This window comes from Centruroides vittatus, unplaced genomic scaffold (genome assembly GCF_030686945.1).
Source record: "Centruroides vittatus isolate TY-2023 unplaced genomic scaffold, ASM3068694v2 scaffold_490, whole genome shotgun sequence".
NCBI lineage: Eukaryota > Metazoa > Arthropoda > Arachnida > Scorpiones > Buthidae > Centruroides > Centruroides vittatus.
The window spans coordinates 1,350,869-1,373,542 of NW_027122711.1; the positions used below are offsets into that span (position 1 = coordinate 1,350,869).

At 24.7% G+C, this 22,674-nt stretch overlaps 1 protein-coding gene across 1 annotated transcript in view; it reads right to left on the bottom strand.

Annotated features, from left to right (window-relative positions):
* Positions 1–382: 382 nt before the first annotated feature.
* Positions 383–22,674, bottom strand: part of LOC136989381 (zwei Ig domain protein zig-8-like) — a 95,122-nt gene continuing 72,830 nt past the window's right edge. The window contains exons 3-7 of the mRNA XM_067287502.1: positions 9,293–9,503; positions 8,484–8,780; positions 2,955–3,131; positions 2,418–2,530; positions 383–1,825 (exon numbers count right to left, since the gene is read on the bottom strand). Coding sequence (XP_067143603.1) covers positions 3,007–3,131; positions 8,484–8,780; positions 9,293–9,503 — 633 coding nt within the window. The 3' untranslated portion in view covers positions 383–1,825; positions 2,418–2,530; positions 2,955–3,006. The remainder of the gene's footprint in view (positions 1,826–2,417; positions 2,531–2,954; positions 3,132–8,483; positions 8,781–9,292; positions 9,504–22,674) is intronic.

The following is a 22,674-nucleotide window of genomic DNA, read 5'->3' on the forward strand; positions in this document are numbered from 1 at the left end:
TACAATGTGTTATTTGTATAAAAAATGTATTTTTTTCTTTTATAAATGAATGAAAAAAATTATAAAAAAATCATTTTAAATTGTTTGAGATAAAATTCTATTTAGATAAATATTTTATAATAATTTTAAAACATTTTTTATTGTTTTTATAATATATAGATAATATGTTGAAAGAAATATTGATACTTTGATTTACAACAAAAAAATAATTTAATTGTTTTAAAACAAATATTTTACAACTAAACAAAAGATATTATTATTATTATTATTATTATGTAAAATAATTTTTTTATAATGATAGCAATTTTTAAATATTTATTTAACATGTTTTTAACAATGTTTTCAGTTCTTTTAATACTATTATAGTCAGTACTCAAATCTATTTCAATACTTACTTTTTTTAATTTCTCAATTTTATTAAAATTAATTTGTTACGTAACATAAACATCAATTACATCATAAAATTGAAATTTTAAAAAATTTGGCTGTAATCATTTCTATTTCATCTTAATACATTGTTAAGTAACAATGAAAGCAAGGCGAAATACTGTAGTTTTATTTCATTGTTACGTAACAATATGGCAGGATAAAATATTCCTTTTTCACTCTAGGTAGCGCTCTGTTTAATTATTACGTAACAACGAGGCAATAATAAATAATTTCACATTATTGTTACGTAACAATCAAACTGGCAAAAATCTGTTTACTCGTTACGTAACAATAAAGCGAAGAAAAATAATTGTTTTGCTGTTATGTAAGGCTATGTTTTATTGTTACGTAATAATGAGACAAGAAGAAATGACAAATATTAAATTCTATAATTGTTACTTTAACAATTTTTATTTGTTACGTAACAATGAAAATAATCAAAATAAACATTAGTTAAATTACGAAATGTAAATAATAATCGTGATTTTAATAATATCCATTTGTTACTTAACAACATAGTACTTGAGAATAATAGACATTATTTAAATCACAAACGTTTAACTTTCATTATTTCTTTTTAAATCCTACATAAAAAAAAATCTTATTTTTTTCTTTTTTTTTTTTAATTTATGATAATTGTTATTACAAAAATCAGGAATCTCATTTATGTCTTAGTTTATTTCACACACTTTCCTTATTTACAGATCATACGCTAAAACCTATATGTACAAAACAATTTTCTTTCAAACAGTTTCTTACAAATATATTCAGAGTACAGTACTATTTATATTGTAAATCTGTCAGCGTGTATTTTTGTATTTTTATCATATTTCAATTTTAAAGAGGAAAAAACATTAATATGCCAATCATGCCAGATCCATTCCTTACGACAATATGTTGAATTTTCTATAAAAAAAAGAAAAAAAACGAAAAAACAATAATAAATGAAATTTTCGAATTCACACATTTTCGAATTTGATATTTCATTCTCTACTGAGTACTGACTGAACTATGTAATGTATACACAGCAGTACAATATTGAATATCCTGAGAGAGATAAAGCATTTTTTTTTATTTACCTTAATTTTATTTATTTATATAATAATAATATTATTTATTAATATTATTATTTTTTTTATTGATATAATTAGCTGTGTATATTTTTTCCTTCTTGGGATAAAACTATATACACATAAAAGCAACTTCATGCAATTCTGCTTCCGTTACGTATTCACATATACAATGTACAGAGACGTGTTTATCACTTAAAACCCGAATAACCGTCAACGTAATACTTGGTATGTGAAGTTGTACCACTTTACATAATAATCTCTTTTTTGGGGGGGCAGGTAAGATACATCACAACACAATTCCCTTATTAAGTGAGTTGTGTCTCCTAAAATAAATAATAAACAACTATTCAGCATATGAAATTAAGTAAATAAATATAAAATAAATGGAATTGTGTATGAAATTTTTATATTTATACATATATAAATAAAAGAACTAACTAAATTTCTATTAACAGAAAAGAAATAATAAATTATTTTTAGCAGTATTAATCTATAAAAAACTACATCAAGTTATTATAAATAATAAATTATCACTTTCACTATAAAAAAAATAAGTTTTTAGTAAGAATTTTTCTTTATTATCATTAAATATTTAAAAAATATATATATATATAATTTTTTATACTGATAAAATATATTTTATTTTAAAATTTATTGAAAATTTTATAAGTTATTGTTAAAAGCTTAAATTTATTTTGACATTAATATTAATAAAAATTTCATATTTTTTTACAGTAATTCGAAGTTATTATAATTTAAAGAATAAAAATTACTTTTAAACTTTTCGGTAGCTTTGTGAAATATGAATATATTAATTTATTGGATTTGTCTTTATTATTAATTCAGTCGAGAGAAGAGTCTATTAACTTGTCAGAATAACCTCATAAGTTAGTATTTATCATAAATTATTCATACCTGTCCTGAGTATTCTTCTATTTCGGATTTAAACCAATGGAATGGGAGAGGAAATGCAAATAATGTGCGTAAGAAAAACATAATATTTACTTCATCATTTAAGTAGTCCTGCCCTGAAAATGTTATAAAAATACTTAATTTTTATTAGATATTTATAATTTATTTTTTTAAATTTAATTTAGCCTTTAATTTTATAATTTAACGTTTTATATATTCCGTTTGGGAACTGGTACAAAGTACCAAATTATTTATGTATTCTCTACGTATACAAGTAATTTTACGTATAGTTTATATATTTATAGTCATCATATCGGTTTAAGATGATTTTTAAAATTTTTACAGCAAAAAAATAAATAAATCTTTCGAGTTAAAGCTTTTTATCAACATAAAATTTAACTACGTTTTTATGGATAAGATAAAGAGCGCATAGAAAAAAAAAGGAAAAACTTATAAGAAAATTCGAAGTGAACTTTAAAAGAAAAGATTACGACTGAACCTGCAATGCGGCTAGTCGTTCAAGTTTCTAAAAAAACTTACCTGAAAGATTCTTCGCATTGTGCCACTCCCAACGAATCCAACTTCTGCACTGTCATCTCCAAAATGATAGTAAAATGAAAGAAATAAGAAATAGTACCACGTGCCTGCTACCAGAACACATGGCTGCAGATATTGGAGGTGAACCGGCATCATTTTGTACTGCTGCTTGTTTTTCTCCTGTTACAAAAGAAATACTTCTATTTAAATTATTAATATATTCACTAAAAGAGTTTGGAAGATTAATACAAACTTAAATATTTATTACATGTTGACGATAAATTAAGCTTTTAGCAAGACAGTGAGTGAGGAAACTGTAATGATAATATATGGAAAAGGAAAATATAAATCAGAAAGATAAAGGGTGAAGATTTTTGCAGTCTACTGCTAAGGATTTATGCATATTTCTGCAATAATTTATTATATATTATGTATGAAAAATAATACAAATTAAATAATTAAATATATACTCTATTATTCTATACATATTATATATAGAGAGAGCAATATTGTTATGTACTGTACAGTATGTTTATATATACAGTACATATATAATACCATGACTTTGATAAATCTATAACAATATGTATTATACATTAATTTTATATAATTAACTATTTATATAAAAAAGTACAGTATAAATAAAAATAATTTTGTGAAAAGAATGAAGGTTAATTAAATTACCCTGTAGCAAAATACTGTGTATTTATCTAATCAGATAAATGTAATAATATATTTATTTCTTTAATATAAGCAAAAAAATTTGTATTTATAGATATGAACTTTTACATTTAATATAAAATTTTTTAGATAGATTACTTATAGAATATCTGATAATCAAAACTGTTTTTCACTAGGTATATTTACAAAATTGAAGTTATTCCACTATATAGTACTTGGCATGTTTGATAAATTTTATTGATTATCTGATATATTTTATTTCTACGGAAAGTGCAAAAAATAAATCAATTTAAAAAAAAATTAAATAGTCTGTCTACTTTTAAGCTTCGTATAGGAAAGAAAGTGAAATTAATCATTCCAAACTTGTATTTTTTAAAAATATTACTTCAATTAATCACCGAATATTACTATTATTATTTAAAATACTAGTAATTTCCTTCCTAATTTTTTATTTTATTAATTTTTTTAGTTTGCTTCTAGAGAAACGAAATGGTTAGAGTTACTTTAATATATATGGAATCTGACCTGTGAATTTCATCTCAGTAAAATTCATGGACAGATATAAATCGGTAAGAGCAAAAATTTTATGTATAGGAGGGCAAAACTAATTTGAAAAGCGTGATAAAATTCTATATATATATATATATATATTATATATATATAAACTTATAAAAATTATATTGCTATGTTACTGATTCGGCAGCAATAAACAGTGGCATCTGGACCTAAATCACCAACGTTACGGATGAAGTGATACAATCCGGTAAAATTTCCGACCCGAAAGAAGATCCAAGTGTGTCATTTGGCAAGCTCTAACGCTTGCCAAATGACCCACTGTTGGAGACGATGAACCTCAGCAAAGAATAGGAAGGAAGGTTATAAGGTACAATACACTGTAGAGGTAGACTGGAGAGAGCGTGGATAAGGAACACTAATTAATTTTTTATGATATATAATTCATGAAATTTAGGCGAGGATCTTTAAAGTAAAATAAAATTAATCTTCATACGTTCAGAAAAAATTCCATAAAGCCCAATCTTCTATAATCTATGGGACTACTTCTTAGAAATTACATTGTAAGTAATCATTAAACTTGAATATAAACAGTGTTACAGATATTATTTACGTGTATAATTTACTATAGGAAATATAATTTACTAATTTGTTTTTTTTAAAGGAGCATTGAAAATTTGAGAAAAAGAACTGAAGAAGTTTTCATTTGAAGAAGATTTTTCAAATAATTGATTTTTCGTGTTGAAGAATCAAGGACGATTCCACTGCGAATTATCTTTTCAACTGTCTATAATGACAGGCTGTGGACAGGTAGTAGGGACATAGTCGAAACGAGGAATGAAATCCAATCAGAAAGATATCCGAAGGACAGGAAATGAATAGGACGATCCACCTCGTTAGCAGTTATATCTTCTATAAGATGACAGAGATGTACTGATTGGCAAGATCAGATCTTATACACCGATGCTACGAGTTAAAGAATAAAATTTCTATCTTCAGATTACACAATAATCACATCTATCTTTACACGACGATCAGAATAAAATTCATTTATATGAATAAATTCTAGTTGAAGAAGTTCTAATGATATTTTATACCACTCTACACGAGTTACGTAACAAAAATAATTAATTTAAAGGCTGGCAAATAATAATATGAGCTTGAAAATAAACTTAAATCTTATATTTTCTGAATTTAATCTAAAAAAATTTAGTACATAGATTTATATTAATCATTTATTAAACCGATTTTCCATCCTTAATTTTCTAAAATTAGTTGAAATTTTTTGTTTGAAGAAATTTGTTTAACACACGTAAAACTATTTCATGTACAAAATTTAGGAAAATTGTTGATTTATTTTAAACAAAAGCATAAGAATTATCGGCATGAATCATCTGTTTTACGCCCATGATCCCAGAAGCTATCACCAACATTAAAAGATAATCCGTCGTAAATCACATTAAATTGATTTTATGGCTAACATCATATACAAGCCAGTTAATTTCTAAAGATTGTCCGTAATCCAAGAACTCAAATATTTTTCATATTCACTTTCCATTATCTCCACTAAATTGATCGCATTATATACAGTTTCAACTATAACTTAAGGAAATATATCACACAGAATTATATAAATTTTTTAAATTCTTTTATATGTAAGCAATATTGCAGATTGATATCTTAAAATTTGAAGTGAGCAAACATTAAAAAAAATTGAGGAAAGGATGATAATTAAGGAGATAATTGAAAAAGGAGTGGTTTCATTTCATTTATGAGGTTTTGAATGAAAATGTAAGAGGATGCAATCTAAAATCATAGACCTATGAAGCAAAGAATCGATCAAATTCTTCAAAATCTACAATCTATGATATATCTTCTTGAGATCGAATACCAGTAGATATTTATAAAATGACGAACGGTTTTTAATATAAAAAAAGTAATTCTTCTTCCTGCAAAAGTTTCTTATAAGTCTCTGTTTAAGAATAGAAATATTGCATATGTTGCTACTTATAATGATGCATATGAATAAGTTATATGATCCCCAACGATTGTATTATTTTTTTTATATATTTTTAGATGTATTCGCATTCATAAGAATTATATAAAAGTATATACAGTAATTGTTAAAACTTTCGAGTAATTTTCTCTATATATACATTGAAGAGACGTCAGAGATACTGATGCTATTGTTGATAAAGAATAAATATATAAAAATTGCGAGTAACCTAATGTAAATATAAAGTTTATTTTATTTTTTATATAGTTTATAATAGAGAATATAAAATAAAACATAATTTTATACAAGAAAATATTCAAGCAAACATCAAATTTTATCACAGTTTATTCAACATGTTTGCGGATTTACAGATGTATTCAGCATGTTTAAAAAGAATGATAAAGAAATGTATCATAAATCCAAACATAATTAATTTTTCTTGTTACTGTTAATTCAATTTTTTAGTAAATATTTAAAAGAATCCGCATTGAAATCAACTTTTAATTAATTTTTTATGTAAGAATTTCGTTTGCGCCACTGAACAATTTCGTTTTTCTCTATGATCTAAATTTTCATTAAAGTGTGAAGATATGTCAAAAAACTTATTGAATCTTCAGCTAAGATGTTCTTAATATACTAAACGATATGAATTTTTGAAAATACGAAAGATATTTAAAAGATTTTTCATTATAAAGTAATAAATATTTCATTAAATATAGTAAGACAGTGAAAGAATTTCTTAATTATGAATTGTGAAAGATTCTTCTCGTGTAGTTTAATTTTTATTATATTTTCATAGAATATAACTTCTATACTTTATCCTCTATTAGAAAATATCAAGTTAAGAGTTTTTCTTGTTTAGTTAACGTTAACTTTCACTGCAATAACATAGATTTCTGGCAATTGCTTTCTGGAGCAACCATTTTGATGACATTTGGAAACACGCCCTTCCATTTATACAGACGAATTGATTAAGGATCTGGATTTTGTTAGAAATGATATAATATCAATAACTTTTTCTGATTTAAATGTAATTTTATATTATTTTTGTACATTTATTCAATTTTTAGTTACTTTAGTAACATTAATTTAATATTAACATACGTACATTTGTTTGATTGATGATAAAAAGAAAAAAACGCTAGATTTCCAGCAATAAGTCGTAAGAAAAATATTGTTATTTATTAAATATACAGCCGTAACAGCCGAAGAAAATAAATTCTTATGATACGTTTTGTATTTACAAAAATATTAAATTAAATCTAAACAAAATTATTAAATCAAAACATTCATATTTGCGAAATGGATGTTTTACAGAATTGAAAATTCTCTTACATTTTACTTCGTGTTTTTAAATATATTTTGGCTTAGAATTATGATAATAAAGATTATAAAATAGACTTATAACAAAGTAAATTCGATATATTTTCTATAAATAATGTATTATTTGAATATTTAATATTTTTATCAAATATGCAAAGTTAACCAGTATCGGTTCTTCGCTTAACCAATTGAGTTTGTAGCAATTTTGAAATTATATTTAAAATATTTTTGTTTGTTGATAACTTTAAAAATATCCTCAATTTTATCTTAGAAGCTTTGATTCTAGTGAAAATAAGATTTTTTTAAACAAAAATATTACATTATTTTATTTATTTTTATTTGAAAAGTAGAATATTTTGTAGCAAAAATTTAGTTTCTTCTAACTTCGTTAAAATTTTTATTTTGTTAATTTATTTAATTTACCATTACGTTTATTTTCAGTTCGTCATAAAATAAAATGCTTTTCCTTTTTTAAATTTAATTAATTTTATTCTTAACCGGAAATGTCCCGAAATTACTTTAATTTAAAACTTAATTTGATAACTTCAATCCACTGGAAAACAAAAGTGGTGAAAGTAATATAAATTACAAATTAATTTTAATGTCGTTTAGATATTATAAAATGTTATTTACATATTTCTATTTTATTCTTTATATTTTAAGCAGTGTAAACTATCCATTTCTCATCTATGATTATTGCGTAGTGAGTCATATCTTTTTATTCATATCTAATTATTCTTTAGAATTTTCAAGAGATTTATATAATAACCTCCTTTACTATATAATTATCTATTCTCTACACTCATTTCTCATTAAAATTGGCTTTCTGAATCTGTATCATTTACATATTTTTTTTTTTTTTTTTCTTTTTTTTTTTACTCTTTTGACTTGAAAATTTGAAATATATACAAATTATCCGTAAACTTTACTGCTTAAAATAAGACTTAAATCGATCAAAAATATCGTTTTATTTTCTGAAAATATAGATATAAAAATTTTTTCTTAATTATTATTTTTACCTCTTAGGACATGGACAAGTATACTTGTAGCATCGGCATTCGAAGGACCACAAGTATAATTCCCAGAATCTTCTGGTTGAGCATCCCTGATAGTTAATCGACTTATGGCAGTATCACCAGAAGCCTTTTGTACGGTAGTATCTCCTTTAGAAGAATCGTAATTGATCATTCTATTATCGTGATACCAAAAAACGAAAGAGGGAGGTTCTGGACTTTGACTAATAATACAAGTCAAGTTGATGTCACTACCCGCTTTCACGTAAAGATCACTCGCTCCTGGGATTTTTGCTTTTGGAACTAGAAAGAATAATAGGAAAAAATAAAATAAAATAAATTAAGGTTTATCAATTCTAACTTTAAATTTTCTTTCGCTGTCGTAGCAATACAAACGATTATCAAACGATAAATTATTAACCAGATCTATAATTTGTTCAATACGCAGTTTTAAGTTTCGAAGTGTTAGAAGAAAATCGCGTAATTACTTCACAAATCGCTAGAGGGTATATTGCATACCTTCTATCTAATTAATACTTTTGGCTGTTTTCCAACATTTAATTAGCTAAGTTTCTCGTAAATCCACTAATTAGAAATACTGAGAGCTCTTTTCCCCTTGTCTATTTTATATTTGCAATTCCTTTTGAAATTAACTTAATCTGATATTGAAAACTCGAAAAATAGATTTTTATTTTTATTTTTTCTTCTTAATTATAATAAACAGAAAATTCATATTAAATCGATGAAATGTTCTGAATTATATTTTCATTTTAATAATTAAATTTTTTTTTTAAATGAAATTTTTCGACACTTACCTACAATACTTAAATATACATAATGACTTATGGAAGGATCAGCACTTATTTGGCATTCATAAAGTCCTTCGTCACTCGGTTGAGAAAACTTTATTTGTAACATCCAATCGTTGGAATATTGCCTATGTATAGGATGAAATCGATCGTCACTTGTATATGTATATAGTGCCACTGTAAGCAGATGGAAATCTCGGAGTCTGATCCAGGACACCTGTATAATAATAATAATATAATTAATTTTTCAAATAATATAAAGAACTATGCATAATTAATACAGGATTTAAGCATATTTTTTAATATTTAAAATAAAAAATATAAAAAATATTAAAAAATTGAGATACATTGTTTTTACATTGATAATTTTATAACCATATTCTGTAGATATTATTTTATTAAGCTACATTTTATCTATTTTATTATTATAAAATCATTATGTAAGGTTGATTAAGGTTAAATAACACTATATAATATTTTATAATTCGTATGAAAGAGCATTGAAGATATAGAATAGGACCAAACACTATCTTCAAAACTAATCAATTTTGTCTAAGTTCTGATAAATTTCCTTTATCTTTCAAAGAGTAAAGTTATCATAAAGATGACATTTCATTTGTCTGTAGTTATCGATGTCTTCATTTATCCATTCTCTCCAATTCCTGATAATACCAAACGAAAATTTACTTGACCACCAAGTAAATTAAGCATTAAATATTTCCGTTATGCTCTCGTTTCTCCATTTTAAATATATAAAATAAAACCATTCAACGTATGATATATACTCGTATGCTCCAAGTGTTTACATCGCATTAATATCTTAAATGTCACCATTGTGAATTGTCGAGTGTGTTTTAATTATCTTTCTCGTTCAATGCTGTCAATTTTAACTATTGTTCATGCACAATGAGCACAAAGACGTCTATATTTTTCTTTAGGAAAAATACTCCAATACATTATTAACGTGTCACAACAAAACAATTAAGATGAATATTTAAATAGAAATTGTCCCGATTATTTATAAAAGTATCGCATTATATAAATACTTAAAAACTTTTTTACATTGTCCTTTATTCAAAACAGAGAATTTTTCTTGAAATTTTAAGATAAATTTGTTGAAAATAATTTATTTTTTAAAGTTTTCCAATGATTAAATTAATATCTTTGTAATTTTTCATTTGTTTTTTTTACTATTAAAAAATTGTCTTAAAAAATAAATCTATAACTCTCAAGCTAAACTCGACATCAATATGGATAAGGGATTGTACAGAATAACTGATTTTTATAAAATGCTTAGAGATCGAATGACAAAAAATCGAATGTCATTGCATCTTACAGTATATTGCGGATAGTTGGGAAGAATGACAGCTTAGATCTAACTTCCTTTTTTTTTCTAAAAAAAGAATTGAAAAACCTTTGCATATTTTTATTACTCTAAAACATTAAAAAACAGTTATCGTTATCAAAAAATTCTTTTTATAAAATTCATAGTATTTATTTTTTAAAAATTTATATATATATTATATATATACTAAGCTGACCCGGCCACGCGTTGTTGTGGCTCAAAATGTATCTATTATAAAATGTGTAACACTTTCCCCCTGGGGGAAATTTCAAAAAATTCTTCTTAGTGTATATTCTCTTGACGTACCCTATTAAAACGCAATCAAAAAACGCATCTAAAATAGTATAATAAAAGCCGAAGTTCTTCACAGTAAGCCTTAATCCGTCACTTTTCCCGCTGGGGAATATCGAAAAATCCTCTTTTTAGTGTATATTTTGTTGACGTAACCATAATAAAACCAATAAAAACGCATAAACGCAATGTAAAATAGTATATGATAGAAGCCGAGTTCTTCACGGTAAGCCTTAATCCCGTCCATCTCCCCCCACTGGGGGAATTTCGACATGTATATTATATAAAAACACGTGCGTATTCGAATGCAACGTTGTGTCAAAATTTCAAAGGAATCGGTAGGAACAAACGAACGTTATATTTTATTTATATTAATATTTATATTAAGTAATAATTTTAATAAAATAGGAATAATTAATAGTTATTCTCCTAACCTCACTCAGACTCTATTACACTGTAAGACAACAACACCTTGATGCTGAGAACCTTTAACTTTAATCATAAACAAACGTTTTCGGCCCATTCCATGGCCATCGTCAGGCTAACAACATTCGAATACTGTTCCGAATAACCAATTTCAAATTTAAATAAAATACAAAAGAACTCACGCGCGATGCTAAACAACGTAAACTAAAACTAATATAAACAACATAGAAAAGAACAAACGAACGTTATATATTATTTATATAGATAGATAGAAAATGATCTGCTTCAGTCCATTCTCACAGAAAAGCATAATGCCTGACAGAAAAGCAAACTTAGTTCGTCGGAAGGTAGCGCCATCTGTTGGACATAAAAGCCTTAATTTATATATAAATATATTTTTGAAAGGGGGGAGATGGTGTAGGGGTATGAAAAATAGATAGTAGCCGATTCTCAGACCTACTGAATATGCATATCAAATTTGGTAAAAATCGGTAAAGCCGTTTCGGAGGAGTACGGTAACTAACATTGTGACACGAGAATTTTATATATATAGAATATATATTATTATTTTAAAACATTATAAAATGAAATTAAACTTGGCATCTGTAAGGTTTTTAAATCGATTGATGCAGCTATTGATTAAATGATTTGTGAAGTCCTTAATCAAAGAAATTTTTTTCTTATTGAAAGAGACAATGATTTCTCGTGAGAGATCAAAGGAATAACACCAACAAGAAATTCATCGATGAAATATCGCGACAACTACACAACCATGTCATGCTCCAGTAATCTTAATTGTCCAAATAATAAGAGAAGCCTCTATGTCTTTCCAATGATTTTTATGAGCGTATAGTGTATGAGTCTTTTTCCAGCTTGGATCACAGATAAAGAAAAGCTGTTTAGAGTAATGATCCTAATATATATAAATATATATAAAGAACTTGATAATAAATTATAAAAATGATATATATTCTTATTTTTTCCCTTCTTTAAGAGAAATGTGAAGAATAGAAAGCGGGATTGCATCAACTGCATCTCTCTCTTTATCTACGTCAAGCGTAAAGATATGCAATGAAATATTAATTTTAATTTAAAAAATATATGCTGGAATTTAATCTGTATGCCGTTATCAACGAAAATTGCCCATCAAATCGTTAAAAAATACATATTTAAAAAAAAAATTCCATTAAGAACAATGTCCAGATATCCATGAAATATTTGATTGGCATTTTGTGCAGAAAAATTTTATTTTTAATTGGAAAATCATTTGAAGTTCAGCAAAACTATCCAATTTTCTTGTTGTTATAAACTATCCAACTTCCTTTATTCTCTTCCATGATTTTTCACCGGAAACAAATGAAAGAGTCAGATGTTGAATAAACCATAAAAGAACTATTCACAAAAGATGAAAACCGATAATTTAATTTAACGCTACTTTTAAATTAACTTTCAAATATTTTTAAAAGTAATGTTAATGAAAGAATAATCAAAATTAAAACTTCATTTAAATATGACAATTCGTTTGCAAATTAGTGCATATGACCGTAGCCAAATTCATTTTAAAGGCTAAATTTTTATCAAGTTGAAAGGAGGGAAAGGAAGAAACTTAGCTTAGGGGCATTAATTCTTCTAAAGCGTAAGCTGATTTTAATGAAAATCTTTCCTTAGATGTCATTATTAAGGAATTAACTTGGTTTCTGAAGATAATAAATAAAACGAAGTAATAAAGATAAAAGAAAATAAATTAAATATAATTTTATCATCTACAAAGAAACTATTTATTGTATATATATATATATATATATATATATATATATATATATATATATTTTAAATCTTATATCGTGCAACAAGAAACACGAAAAACCTTTCAACTTTACAAGTTATATTATTTTTTACCCATAAATACATTTGACGCAATTTTGTTTACAGATGACCAATCTTATCATGTAGGCTTTTGAAAATCTCTATATCAGGGTAAATAACTGTGAGGTTTGTAAGGTTAAAGCGCATTGTAATGTTTGCTTTTATCTTTAAATAGCTTTAGGATACGGTTAGAATGTTAAGAGTTTAGAATCTAACCTAAAGACATTTATAAACAAGATGTGGCTGAAAACTCAAATAAGATAAGTTGTAAATTTTCGATATATAAAGGCATTTAAAAGAACAAAGAAGGCGTAAAAATCGTTTAAAATCTTTGCTGATCTTTGCTGTGGTTGCAAATAGTCGTTGATTGTGTCGCAGCTGTTTCAAAGATTTGTAAAGATGAGTTAAGAATAAGAAATCAATCCAATTTTTTCTTCTTTCTTTTATTTTTATATATAAATTTTCATTTGTACTTGTTGTTATGAAAATATGATAATTCTTCTTGCAACAAATTTTGTAATTGTTTGCAGATTTAGATTTTTCTAATGATTTTTTTTATATTCACTTTTTTTTATATTAAATATTTAAAAACTAAATGGTTGATTTGTTTATCTTTTTAAACGTGTAATATAAAACTTTATATACTTATATATTTAAAGTTTATTTTTAAATATTATTATTTATTTTGTTTTAGAAATGTAAATGAAAAGAAATACAAAATTAACGAAATTAAAATAAATTATTGATTTTTTTTTTATTAATCAAACAATTCTATATTTTTTAAAATAAAACATTTTCGATAGACAAATAAAACTAGATAAATATTTGTCATACGAAATTGATGTCGTAGTGTAAAAATTTAATATATTTCTATATTCTCTACGATTGATCGATCGGTTTATGAGAGGTAGCAGATCCAGAATACGCTGTTACGCCCATTATGGGTAGTCCTATTCACCCATAATAATCGTAAACGATAGTCTTAAACATAGTTAGTTTTCTATCATTCATCTTTACAGAATGAAGGATAGGGAACAATATTGATTCATATTATTATGATAAACTGTAGGGTCTGGTTTAAATTCGAACCTGGATCCCTACGACGTCAGAATAATACCTTACAACGACTACATATTTGTGATTATGATTTAATTTATGAAATTCATATAGAAATATTTTTCTTATAAGATAGCTCAAAAGTAAATTAACAAATGTAAAGACTAAAATTCTAAATATTTTACTATTTAAAAATTTTCAATAAAAATTGATGAATTGTTTGAAAAGAAACATGCTTGCTTGCTTTTGTACCACCCTCTAAATAAGAATTATTTTTGTGTTATTAGAAAGAATATACAGAAATATACGTGTATACAGTTCATATATCAATATAATTAGTACAAATAAATGAAATTCTGTATTAATATATTACTAAACTGAGAATGAAAATTTCGTAAAAATATTTTTAATATTTAAATATATTTTCTGCATATTTTATTATATTAAAATGAAGTCATATTTAAAAACAACTTTAAATAATAATAAAATTTAAAAAGCTACGGATCGAATATGCAATATATATACATATATTTTAAGATTCGTATTAAAAATAGAATAAATTTTCATGTGCATTTTTCTATCTTTATCAAAATTCCTAACAGAAATTTAAAAATAAGTTTAAAAGCTTAAATAAAGCTAAACCATAAAGTAATAAAATTATAAAATTTTTAACGCAAGAAAATTTTTTATTTAATATTCAAAAAAAAAATTTTATTATAATGAGCGAATTAAGGAATTTTTAAAAATAGATGGATATAAGCGATTTATCTAAATTTTTTCCTTCTTTTTTTTTCTTTATAGAAAAATTCCCTTCGTGTTCAAAAGACTGATTGTGATTTGCATATTCTCCTTTCAGTTTTATCTTCTACACTTCACGCTCCATCCAACTATTAAACGCTTTCTTCCCTTGTTCTCCCGGCGGAAAATTGCTTCACCAGGTAAATAGTAAGAAAAATTCATAACTGTGTGAATAAGAATAATTTACTTATCGTCATTTTAACCGTATATTTGCAATTTTTCAATTTTCTGCTTTACGGCTAGCATATTTGCTATACATTAATCATAACATCAATAAGATGAAGATATATATGCAACTGTAAAGTATTTTACATTCTTTTCACTTTCTTGTATATATTTTGAAAGTTAGAACACGTAAAATATATTTAAAAGTTCCAAAAACTCTTGAAATATCGAAACGTAATATTTATCTCTAAATAATTAAATTAATTAATTATATAATACTTACATTTATATTTTATTTATAAATAATTGCAATATAAAATTATTTGTATAATTAGATTAGATTTAGATATAGGCGATAGCTTAGGGCCTCACTACGAGGATACAGTTAAGGGTCTCATGCTACAAAGGTGTGTTAAGGCCTCCTCACAATATAAGGGTATGTATATATCAATGGTGGATTACCCAATGGGCACACTAGGTGCGCGCCTAGGGCCTCGTCTTCTCGACAAGCTTCAAAAATTACATAGTAAAAACATAAAACACTTTTACATAAAAGACCTTATACAAAATTGCGCCTAGGGCTTCGAAGGAACATAATCCGCTACTGGTATGTGTAATTTAAGGCCCTCACACTTTTACATTTATTATTATTTTATGAAGGAGAAAGACCTCTTATATGTTAGAATCTTATTATGAAAAGAATAAAATTATAAAATTTTATATTTTAAAATTCTTCAGAACATGTAGAAAAAACAAAAATGTTTTTTTCAATACTCCATCAATCATAGCATAAAACAATTTATTTACATGATCGAATATTCTGTATGATTAAAGTGAGTAAGCAATATAAATTCGGTTATATAAGATCGTTTCCTTCATCTAGGATAACAAACAAAAATAAAAACTATTTTTATTTTATTTTATATCTAAAAAATATGATACAATTTTACCTATTTCATATTAATTTATACGTTAAATATTCATGTTTCTAGTTATTGTCTTCTAAATATTTTATATGTTTTTCCTCTAAAACTTTCTTCCATTTTGAGTATAAAAATTTAAAAACATAAAGAATAAAAATATATTCTTTGTTTTTGATATTTCGTTTAAGTCTCAGATTTCACAAAAATAAACAAAACTTAATCTTTCTAATGAAAAATAAAATTTTTTCAATAAATGCTTCTATTGATTTTAAAGTTATATAAAGTAAAACCTTTTAAAAATATATATAAAAAACATTTTAAAATATATATAAAAACATTTTAAATATATTTTTTTTTATTATGTCCAGAGAATTAAATAAGAAAATAACTTAAAAATAAGCTTAAAAATTTATTTTCATTCTGTACAAATAAATAAATAAATAATTTTTTTTAATATAAATAAAATAAATTTTTAAAATTTTAGTACCTATTGAATAATTTATACTAAATTATTACACAATAAATATATTTATTATTATTTAATTTAAACATTTAAATTTAAATTTGATTTTCTCTCCATATATTTCGAATTAATTTTTTACATGAATAATATATTTTTAGCCTTTTACAAGAATTTTTTCATATCGTGGATCGCGATAGGTTATTAGACCTTACGTAAAAAAATTGTGAGTGAATATTAATAATAAACAACACAATATTCATTGAATTCTCGCAAAATTTCTTTATTTATTATTTAAAATGTATGTAAGATAATCTATTTTGAGTTATAAATGGAGGAGAACTGTAAACTAAAATAGAAGAAGTTAAAAGAGAAACTAAATACTATTTTGGCAACAGTTTAAAGCATTACAATGGTATAAACATTTGTAAATCAAAATATATTCACCCCTCTATGAAACAAGTTATTTTTCTTGATAATTTACTGTCCAACAGGCTTAGTGTAACGTATCAAAAAACAATATCTTCTTTCTTTTACCCATTTGCCAAGAACTGGAAACTGCTGTCAATATCCTATTTTTGGCACAGCATTTCTTTCATAAATGCATGCTGAAATGCCACTTAGTAAAGAAAAAAAAATAAATAAACTAAAAATAAAAATTTCCCTTTCTTTAAAAGTCAAGTTTAGTTATTTGTTATGGGTAACAAATGACTTTGTGTATATAGAAAAATAAAGTGAATGGTCAATTCATCTGCTGTTTGTTGTAATTGAAATGAAATTAAATTTACAACAAAGCTTCAACTTCTTAGTATTATTTAATTTACTTCTACAAATGTTGAATATCTTAAAGGAGTTTGTAAGATTTAAAATGATAAATAATGAATTTTTGCATAAGAATAATATAAAAATTATTCTCCATTTTAGGAATATATTTAAGCATCACTATTCGTTGTAGTTTGTTAAAATACTCTAGACGGCTTCTATATTATTTTGTAACGATTTTAATTAGAATATTCATAGTTTAATGAATAGAATAAATGAATTAAACACGTTTTATTTAATTAAAAATGATAAAGAAAATGAAGTATTCAATATGTATATGACCCCAGAGTTGCTATTGAATTCCCAAAGTTCTAAGAACTGTCAGCATATTCATCCAAAGTTATTTAAGCATTGAAGATTATCTCTTCTACTTATTTATCAAAGAAGCTTAGATTTTTATGAAAATTTTAAAAGACGTAATAATTTAAAGTATACATATTAATATAAAAATGAAAATAATTTAAAATTTCACTTTTCTTTTTGCATAACTTGTATACAAAACCATTAAAAGTAATGGCAAAATATAAATAACTTAAACAATTTCTTATGTTAAATTGATAAATTTTCAATGAAAATTTTACGAAATTTGAATTTTCTTTTTATTAAAATTTTTGAGAAATTTATTTTAAAATTCTAATATCGAATTTGTTTAGGGATGTACTTTTATTTATAAATAAATATACATTTTGTGAAAATATAAAACTTTCATAAAAAGAAAGAAAGAAAAAAAAAAATCCAAGAATTAAATTCAATCAATCAAATTGTGAGTAGAATAATTTTTATATGTTATGAACATTGAAATGCAGATTGTTCCTATTCTGAAAGTCCATTCAACGTTGCTGCACTTGGCATTAAGCCAAAATAAAATTTTGGAAGAATCTATTTGAATACTTTTAAGAAAATCTTTGTGTAAATCAAATGATTTTCTGATAGTCAGTCATGAATTTTTCGTTTTTCGGTATCATTCACTAAAGAAAAGGAACTTCTTCAATGTTTGAATGAATAAAAGGGGGGAGGAGGGGAAGGAAGGAGAATTTCCGTGCAAAATTCAGTCAACTAGAGCTTAACATTGTTAATCATATACTTTAGAGCAAGTTCTTAAATATATAAAATGCATAAAAGAATCTGTTGCATGCTTAAAATAATTCCTTCTAGTATTTTTAAAACTAAAAAGTGTTAGGTTTGTACTGTTTTAAAATTCGATTTTTTGGCATAAGAATATAAATCTTTTTCTTCAAGTATTCGCCATCTGTTTTTCTTACATTATTCGTCCTTAGCTGAATTCATTGTTTTCATTTTCTTAGACTGAGAGAGAGAGAGAGAGAGAGAGCGAGAGAGAGGAAGAGGGGGAAAGAAAATGCAAAAATTCTAAAAAGCGTCACATTTAGGAGGATTTATCATACTGGTTTGTCGATTTCCCAATGTAAGCTTTAGGATTACGTTTTGAATTATTTGAATTTTTACTTATGACATACGCTTAGAGAAACATCAAGAAGACAAAATGCTGTAATCAATATTAGAGGGATTTAATCTGATAATAAACACATCAGAATAATTGAAGACGTGGCTACGAAAATTTTTCTTTCGTTAAATGCGTTTTGTTCACATACTAATGCAGAATTTAAACATCAGACAACTATTTGTAAGTCGACTTTATGCTTTTTTTTTTTTCTTATTTTCAGATTAAGTTATAGTTCAAATACTGCTGAAAAGTCTGTTATTTATTTATTTAATTTTTTGAAGAACTTTAAAATATATAATATTAATAAATTATTTATTTTAACGGTCATTAACGAGTTTTACATAAAAATTTTTCATTAAATTTTTAATGTAAATTTACGGGGAGATGCAAAAATATTCAGTTTTTCGTGTAATAATAGATTAAGATGTTCATAAATATTGTAAACTTCATTTAAAAAAAAATTGCCTTTCATCAAATTTTAGATAAAAATGCTCATAAATTTTGTTAATTTCGTTTAAAAAATGCTCTCTCTCATCAAAATAATTGATAAAAATGATCATAAATAGTCATTAATTTTATAAAAAGCATTAACTTTAATCAATTTACTTAACACATGTTTATAATATCACGAAGAAGGCTTTATTGTATTCTAAAAAAAGTAATTTTTTGATTTAAATATAAATATATTAAATATTAAATATAGTTATTTAATATATTGTATTATTTTTGAAACGATATTTTTATCAGAAAAGAAAATTTAAAAAGAGAAAGTGAAGGAAACGTTATGTAAAAGTTTAGACTTTTGAGTGACATGTCTGTCATTTAACTGTAGAAAAATCTATATTTATCTTCCCCAATAAATAAAAATTTGCATTTTTTAACAAAAATAAAATATTCAATTATATCAACTATTTTCGTTAAAAATTAATTAAAATAATAAATTAATTATTAAAAAAATATACGTTAAAATATAATAAATTAATGAATAATATATACTATATAAAATTTGATTTAATATTGTTATATTTTGATTTAAATTTAAACAATAGAGTATGCATACATACATTAAATATACTGTATGCATATGCAGTACGAGTATGTAGGTATCAGGCATTAAGAATAGGTTTTAGATAAGTCTTTTTAGACTTATAAACACCTGAATAAATATATTTCAGAAATAAAATATAATTTTATTTATTAATTTTTAATTTTTGGTTAGAAAGGAACATATTCTCTCTCTTTTCACCGCTGAATATGACTATATGTACTGTGAAATCCGCTTATTGTGATCAGCTTAGGACTCACATCTATAGGCCTTCTGATAAAAGTGCGCGATTGGTAACATAATGAAATAAAACTTTAATTAGTGGAAATAATTAAAAAGTACATAACTTGAAGATACTGTTTTAATTTTATCCCGTTTCATTAAAACTCTTTCCGCCTTGTGGGCACCAAGAGGGCTTTTATACTATGTCCATTATGGGATTATCCTGGTCTACATAGGGTCAGGTAGTGAGGAGGGCCTGAAACAGATTTCGGTTGAGAAATTCCTGGTGGGGTGTTGCTCGCCGCATTCGAACCCGAGTCCCCCGAAACAATAGGATGACGCCTTAACTTCTCGGCCATTCTCGGTTGTCTGATTATAATAATTATTATTACTAACTTATATTTTTAGGAAATGCTAATTCTGATAACAATATCCGTGAGTACAATAAGCGGAGTTTATTGTACGCGTATAGAATAAAATAGTAAATAAATATCGACCTTTTAAAGAAAGTTTAATTATAAAATCGTGAATAAAACTATAAAAAAATATAGAAAACTATGTCATTACAATTCTTATACAGGAAATTTACATATATTATCTGAAGTTTTAGTGAAAAGCATGTTTTTCCAAATTAGGAATGTTTAATACAAACTGACAACCACACACTCAGGAAAAGTCATCGATTGGGCCATTTTGGTGAATTTAACTGGCATTTCAATTACTGAATGATGATAGGAATACAAAATAGAACGAAAATCGTCGTCGTCTTCTCTGTTTACATGCATTTAAATGCATAATGAATATTTTTAAATAAATGCTAACTTTAACTAATTTAATAAAAGTTTTAATTTTATATTTATGTAAAATAATATTTGTACTAGAAAATTTAAATAAATAACATGTCAGTTAGATTTTTTAAAAACCAAAACGAATGATTTAAAACATTAAACAGGCTCTTATTATGCATGATTATATTTTATCTTTTCTCTTACGAAACAGTTAATATTAATTGAAATTATTATAATTTTATAAAATTATAATAATTTTAATTAATATTAAACGCTTAAAATGTAAATTAAACTTCTAATTAATTTTGCTTATATTTTATAAGATCAGAGAGTATAATATCTGCATATAATCTGCACATTATATGCGGATTATATGCAGAAATTCGGTCTTATATCCATATAAAAAATAAAATAAATAATAAAAATAAAATTCAATGTGAATTTATAAAAATAAAGTGCTATTTTATTTCGAAAGTTTGGAAAAATAAATAAATAAATGCAATGTTAAGCGTCATTTGAAATAACCTTACAATCAGACCTTATAAAAAACAGTCGAAATACAAAATAAGTAATGCAGTAGTTTAGCAAGATATGACCACTTCCTTAACTTTTTCACACTTTTTTTTTATTGTGAAACTCTGGAGAAGTTAACTCACATAGGGCCGTTCACCCGAACATCCCAAAAGGAACCTCTTTTTTTAGAAAGACAAGAAAGATTTGCCAAATGTTCTCGCTCTCTCTCTCTCTTCACCTCTCAGTTGGTTTGTATTCCAAGTGTTTATACTATATTCTTTTTTAAAGTATTTAAAGGTAAAAATCTCCAGTGTAATACATTAAATTGTAGTCTTTCTACAGAAATTGTTTCGTACGAAAGAGGCTATTTGTTTCCAGTAATAAATACCTTCACATAAAGAAATATATATATATATATATATTAATTATGTTTTATTTTTGATTTTAGAAATTTCCAGAATCTTACTAATAAATTATAAAAGCAAGTATACGAAAGTTATTATTTTACTTTATTATAATGCATTTTTAATATACTTTTTTTATTTTTTGGATAGTTTGAATATATAATGAAATATTTAGAGTTATTCTCGGATGTTTCCTTAGAAGATAATGTTTGTATAAATGTAAACAACTCTAGTATTTAAATGAATAAATTATATTACAAGCATACAGATTTTTCTACAAAACATCGTTATAAATAAATAATGTTAAAGAAAAATATCTTAGTTTACGTTATATGTTATATTAATTTAAAAAATAAAAGGAAAATAATGTTATCACTTAAAACGAATAAACACTGTTTATAACTCTGGATATAACAGATAGCAAGAACTTTCTCGCAATTTTTTATAGTTTGTTAAAGGATAAACAGTATTTTTATTTTTACTTCAGCCATACGTGTCACTCGACTGAAGAATTTCCTCGTTCAAACTCATAATTCTATATAAAACCTTGAAAAAAAAACTAACTAAAAACAAATACATCAAGCTGCTGCTCTCTTTACTCCCCTTGGGACCAAATTATGAGTTCCTTCCACTTCATATGTTGGAGCTTATCCCGTGAACATCATCTTTCTAGTGATCACAAGTGCAATAGACAAACAAACTAATCAAGATTAGAACAGTTGAATTCATGAAATCTCGTAGGGATAATAGATTTCTTCAACGTAATCGTTCATATTCTGTAAAGTATTCGTCAATCAAGAAA